We start from the raw sequence: 6,684 nt of genomic DNA on the forward strand, positions 1-6,684 counted from the left end.
AATGGTCTTCGAGGGAAGTCCTGGTCGACGGGACCCTACATTTTTCTTCTGAGTGAGACTGTCTTCGAAGTTTGAGTTGTCTTGTCATATTGTTGGGGTGTCTATTTGGCATAGATCAATGCAGGTTTCATGAAATTGTGGCAGGAAGGGCACTATTACTCGTTTGCGGTGAAGTTGAAGTCGCTCGCTCGGGGAGGAGTGGTGATGATGACATGTCCAGTCAACCTTGACGACGGTCCTCTCCTTGATGGCATATATGTATTTTGTGTTCATACTCGGGGCGGCGGGTGGTACTCCTTTGTGGGCATTTGTAGTAGTTTTCGTCCACGTTTTTTCTAATTAACATGACAATTATCTTCATCTTAATGAATGATATAATGCAAATATTTTTTCTCCGTTTAAAAAATAATAATTTTGATCTTTAGTTCATTTTGGAAGTAGTGAGGAAATTTCTTTCAACTTAATTAATTGAGTGAGACAATTTGCCTTAAAGTTATATAATAAATGTTACAAATTGGAATGAAGAAGACAGGAGATACATTGAAGGGAATGATAAGAAGTGATATAATGGAGCAACAAGAAAAAAAATAAAGTCCTAATTTTCCGGTAAGCTAAGTCCTTTCACAAACCATGCACAAGAATTTCCTTATTTGCAGTATAACATAATTTTCTTAGTATTGTTTAAATTTACCTCTTCATTAATTGCCCACACTGCTTGCTACTCATTTCTTGCAATATCCATTTTGTCCCTAGTGATTGCACCTTCAAAACAATGCGCGATAAATATGTTCCCATAACATAACTTCATAAACATTTAATTTCTAAAAAACCTTCATAACTACCTCGGGAAATTCAGCGTCATTTTGAAATGCAACAAAATTATTTCGTTGCAAAATTATCGACCCATGCCATCCGAAGCCGCATTGTTTCTTGGACTAGATGCGCCCAACAAGGTACATTGGCTATTTAGCTGGATTTGTTAGCCGGCTTGTCGAGTTTCAACAACTTCTCTCTCCTTCATGAATATTCAGACAAAATAGTCTCTCAATAATTTGTCAGTGTGCGGTCAACCGACAAAAATCTCGACTACAAAACAAGATTGACTTTGCAGTCTATATTCCGCGGCAAAAATGCCAAAATGTCGATGGTTTGTTGATAGATGCAATAAATTCATTTTCTCAAAAACAAAATGTAATCTAAAAAAAGAAAGAAAGAAAAGATGCACTAAAAACCCATTGGTACATTTTCTCCAAAAAAGAGAGAATTTTTTCAAAACAAAAACCACAAAAACGCCCACCAACCAAAACAAAACGCCCGAAATACAACAGTGACGCGCCCGCGTCAGACCCACGCGCGCACGCTCCCACTGCCCTGCGGGCCCCACCCACTCCCTTCCACGCAGTCGCGGCTCGCGCAGCCAGGGGCCGCGATACGTAGGCAAGGCAGGGCTCCCCCCCGCACGAGCGGAAAGGCCACAGCAACGGTCACAGATTGGGCTCCCCTCGCGCCGTCTCTCTCTCTCTCGCCAACCCCAGCCAAATCTTCGCTTCCCAAAGCTCCCCCCTCCCTCCCTCCCCCATACCGCCACTCCCCTCCCCCGCTTCGCCATCACGCCTGCTCCACGCGGCGACCGCGATTGAGCCCGCCGCCGAGCGCGCGACGACATGGGCGCCGCCGACAACAACGCCGTACGTTTCTTCCTTTCTTTCTTCACGCCCCCCCGGAAAGACCGCGCCCTGTTTAATTCCGGGCGATACGCCGCCGGTTGTTTCTGAGTTTGCTTGCTTCTGTGTTGTTCGCGTGTGTGCGTGCAGGCGCCGCGGCAGGGGCAGCAGCCGGATGGGGCCCGAGGGCGGGCACCGGCGCCGGAGCAGAGGGAGGTGAAGGTGGTGGTCATGGACGAGCCGCCGCCGGCCGTGTCGAGGCTGCAGGCGCAGCGGCCCGTGGCGCCGCTGCAGGTGACCACGCAGGCGCCGCCGCCGCCCATGTCGGTGGCCTCCGGCGGCGAGGACCCGCCGCCGCCCGCGGCGGCCTACCCGCCGCTCATGCAGCAGACCCCACCACAGGTAACTCCTCCCCCCAAATCCCAATCACTAAAATGCCCAATTGACCGCTCGTTTCGGCCATCAAATCTCCAATTCGATTTTCTGTCAAATTATCTTGCACAAACAGTTAATAGATAGATGGACTCCGGTCTTTCTAGGGCATGTGCGCTTGTGTGTAGTGCGATCGACAGTCGGTCGTCCCAGCTAGGCCCCTAGTCCCAACCCAGCAGTCCGGTTGGTACGCGAGTACTCCCACAATAATTTCCCTTGCCACTCTTGGGTTGGCATTGCAATGTGCACAGGCACGGCCCCGTACCCCTCACCTACTTGACATTTTCGCGTAACAAATTGCGCATTTGGGTTGAATTATGCAGTGCTGCATTGACACCATCTTTCTTTTTTTCCAAACAAAAGTCTTAGTTGTGTGCTTATGGTTGTACTCCTATAATACACCAGTTTGATACCGACAGTTGCACTTGATTTCTCTTCAGAACACTGTTTTTTATTTGAAAATCAGTTGATGACATGCTGTAGGTTGAGATATTTCGATTAGTGTGTTATCACTGTAGGAGCACAGCAACAACCAAATAATTCATCACTGATCGAAGCAGTTCTTTACAAGCTCAAATGCCCATCTTTCTACCTACAGTGAGTACAAGAGGATGGATAATGGAGAGGGGGTTGTAGTGTTTGAGACGATTTGTTTTTGCTACTCAAAGCAGTGCCGCCTAACGTGTCACTTTAGTTAATCTACTCACGGGTAACTTAAGCAGTAAAAGGCCTCTTAAAATATCCACCTAGAATGTACCACGAATCGAATCGAATCGAATCTTGGTGGTATGATCTTGATTAAAATATCGAATATTCCATAGGCGCCCAACCTCCTACTACCCGTTACCCAAGCCTAAAGTAGCTAGCTAATGACTTTACTAATCCAACTGGTCTCGAGTTAATTGGTTGTTTAATTTTTTGCAGCCACTGGCGTCGTTGAACTCCCGCGTGTACACCAACCAGATCACGCTGTGCCTCTTCCTGCTGCAGCTGGCGGCGGCGGGGCTCGCCGTCGGCTTCTTCGTGTACCGGGCCGTCAAGGACATCGTGCAGGACCCGCGGTCCCGCAATGCGCGGCGCGAGCAGAGCCTGCTCCGCCAGTGGCTGCCGCCAGTTGAGGGCGCCGTGGCGCTCAGCATCGTGCTGGCCTTCGCGTGGCAGAAGGCGGTGCGCGCATGGCCGCGCGCCATGGTGACCGTCATCCTCTGGTCGGCCTTCGGCGTCACGCTCGCCGTCGGCTCCCTGCTCATGTGCTTCTCCATGCCGGCCACCGTGGGGCTCGGTGTGGCCCTGGTGGTCTTCTCCATCGGCACCGGGCTGTACGCGTGCTGGGTGACCCGCCGCGTCGGGTTCACGGCGCGGGTGTTCAAGAAGGCGGTGCAGCCCGTGGACAAGTTCCGCGGCCTCAATGGGCCGGCGTACCTCATGGTGGCCGCCGGGTTTGTGTGGATCTCCGTGTGGTGCGTGGCCGTCATCGGCGCCGTCAACTTCCGGTTCCCCGGCCTGACCATCCTGGCGCTGGTGGTGAGCCTGGCGTGGACCGCCGAGGTGATGCGCAACGTGGCGAACCTGACGGCCAGCCGGGTGATCGCGCTCTACTACCTCCGCGGCATGCAGTCCAGCGTGCAGTTCAGCTTCCAGCGCGCGCTGTCGTACAACCTCGGCAGCGCCTGCCTCGGCTCGCTCTTCGTGCCCACCATCGAGGCGCTCCGCATCCTCGCCCGCGGGCTCAACCTGCTGGAGGGCGAGGACGAGTTCATGTTCTCCTGCGCGCACTGCTGCCTCAACGTCATGAACGCCGTCTTCGAGTTCGGCAACAGCTGGGCATTCGTCCATGTAAGCGAAGCTTTCCTGCTCCTCAGTCCATGCATATCCTCTGTACTGACAAGCTTAGTTTGTCTGACTATGGTGATTCGTTTATGTTGGTTTGTCGAGCAGATTGCGGCGTACGGCAGGGGGTTCGTGCAGGCGTCGCGGAGCACGTGGAACCAGTTCGAGGGGCAGCCGGGGATGCCGGCGCTGGCGGACGCGGACATCACGAGCTCGGTGTGCTTCCTGACCGGGGTGACCAGCGGCGCGCTGTGCGTGGCGCTGGCGGGCTCGTGGACGTTCGTGACGCACAAGCACTACACGGCCACAGTGTCGCTCATGGCGTTCTACGTGGGGTACCTGATGACCCGGATCGGCATGGCGCTGCCGCAGGCGTGCGTGGGCTGCTACTACGTGTGCTACGCCGAGAACCCCAGGTCCCGGCTCTTCGAGGACAGCCCCATAGGGGAGCGGCTGAACAAGATGAAGGAGGACGGGCAGGACGCCGTCGGGGTCGCGCCCACCCCGCGGTTCCCGCACCAGCACGTCAGCGCCGCCTGACCCCGGCCGCCGCCGCCGTGTACACTGTACAGGCAAGAACATGTTGGCCCAAGAACCGGATCGTGCGATGTCATTCCATAGCTGCTGGTGCTGGCCGAGTTGACCGGCGGCGGCGGACTTGCATTGGCGTCGCGTGAAAGCAAGGCAACCGGAGGAAGGAGGATCGGAGAAGGGATCTCGTATGACCCATGCGGCGAATCGTAGTTCTCACGCTGCCGAGGCTTATCGACTCGGGAGCACGAGTTGATGTTCTCTTCTCTTGTGTCTAAAATAGGGACGTACTAGGGCCAACTCTTTTTGACGTAGTGTTCTGTAAATTCGTCCATTTTTTGGCAATGTTTCTCAGCTGTTATTAGGGGTAGCAGAAGCCTGAGCATTTCATCTTTCAGGTCTAGCAAAATTTGTCAGAGTGATTTTACAAGGATGCCATGTGAATATTTTCTTGTAAGATCATCTTTTTTAGTGTTTTTCATGAGATGGCAAGTGGTGCCGGTGTTGCCTGATCTTTGTTGTGATGCTTAAGAGTATCCGAAATTCTGAACTGAACATGATGAGGAATTGGACCGTGATAGTTGAGGGGCGTAGAGCATCTGAAATTCTGAACAGAGCATGGTAGTGCAGCCACCAGTAATGGTGACTCGTGAGTGGCATTAACGATTCTGTGCAGGTTCGTTCACGCAATAATGATGCGTGGAACCGAACACAGCGGTAGGTGAGATGATCATGTGAAAAAAGAAACCAGTACAAAGCTAATTGTCACGTCTAGAAAAGATTTGGTTTTGTTTGCTTGCTTGCTGGGGGGTGGTGAGATGATCATGTGAAAAAAGAAACCAGTACTACCAAACTCACTTGAACCAACTGCAAATAGTAGAGCCTACTTTGATTTTCATTCCCTGTCTTTTTTTTTTTTGCAACGTGCAGATACAGAGGCATGTTGCAACATGCAGAGAGGAAAAGACGCCAAGAGGAGACGGCCTCCTTGTCACAGGGCGTGGAAAGCCGATGTGACCAAATGTACAAGTCATCAAAGTATCCCCCTGGTTTCACATAGGGTCGGAACACAGGCATCGCATAGGTTAATCAAGGTTACACCTACCATTCCTGAAACCATCAACTTGAGGAAATTGCTGTTTGACGCGACTATGGCCTCTGATTAATGTACAATGTAGGCTGCTACTCCCTCCGTCCCAAAATAAATACAATTTTATATTAAAATTAATACAAAGTTGAGACATTTATTTTGGGACGGAGGGAGTATATGTCGTCCATCACCTTGAGGCAAAGTAAGCCTACTGTAGGAAACTGGGAGAGAAGGTCCGCGCACGACCGCAACTGCGTCAGCGTGTTCTGTCCGTTGCATTTGTCACATTGTGCTCAACTGACGGTGCGCCACCCCTCCCCTCCCCCTCGCGACGCTGACGCACGCACGAGGCAGCCCTGGGTTATGACTGAGTTTCCTTCCGGCCGGTTCATTCCTTCAGGAGACCAACGGAAAATCGCACTCCATTATTCAGCCACAAAGGTGAAGTATGACTGTATATCAGTGAAAAAACCACCAACAACTTGTCTTGTAGTCTGTAGGCCTCGGATCTACAACAAATTAGCGCCACTTGAACGCCCATCAGTTACCCCGTTTCAAAAGCAGGTAAACCCTCTTCTCTCGAGGCAAAGCTTGCTTGCAAGTTAAGAACTTCAGTTAACTACTTTTTTTTTGAGGGAAAACTTCAGTTAACTACTTGCACTTGGAGTGGACAAATGCGAAGCATCAGCGAAAATCTACAAACTTGTATCGTAAGCGGCCGGATGCCTGGATCTACAACAGACGGCAAGCATGGATCCAAGGTAGGATCTCTCTAACTAGCTAGTACTTGAACGCCAGTTAGCAGCTAGCCCACTCCACTCTGTTTAGAAGAGCAGATAATCTTTTTTTCTCGAGGCAAAGGTTGCAGGTTTTGACCAAAGAACTCAACTTCAATTAACTTGGAGTGAAGATACTACTAGTAGTACGTACGTACGTACGTAGAGCTACGGCCCACCTTTGCGCCCAAGTACATAATCCTAGCTAATTAACCTAGCTCTCCATCCTTGCACCTGCTTAATTAACTTAGCTCAGCTAAGATCGGACGACCAAACACACGCAACGCAACACAACATAGTACCAGCTTGCACACACACACACACACACACACACACACAGACACGCGCGGGGGAGCTCCAG

The 6,684-nt window shown here is 51.3% G+C and overlaps 1 protein-coding gene across 1 annotated transcript; it reads left to right on the top strand.

The window, feature by feature from the left end:
- The first annotated feature begins 1,485 nt into the window (after positions 1-1,485).
- Positions 1,486-4,941, top strand: LOC123051781 (CTL-like protein DDB_G0274487). The gene is made up of 4 exons (XM_044474760.1): positions 1,486-1,688; positions 1,815-2,066; positions 3,021-3,932; positions 4,035-4,941. Exons 1-4 carry the CDS (start codon positions 1,665-1,667, stop codon positions 4,464-4,466), a joined length of 1,620 nt encoding a protein of 539 aa, XP_044330695.1. The 5' UTR covers positions 1,486-1,664; the 3' UTR covers positions 4,467-4,941.
- The last annotated feature ends 1,743 nt before the right edge of the window (positions 4,942-6,684 follow it).

This window comes from Triticum aestivum, chromosome 2D (assembly GCF_018294505.1).
Source record: "Triticum aestivum cultivar Chinese Spring chromosome 2D, IWGSC CS RefSeq v2.1, whole genome shotgun sequence".
NCBI classification, from domain to species: Eukaryota; Viridiplantae; Streptophyta; class Magnoliopsida; order Poales; family Poaceae; genus Triticum; species Triticum aestivum.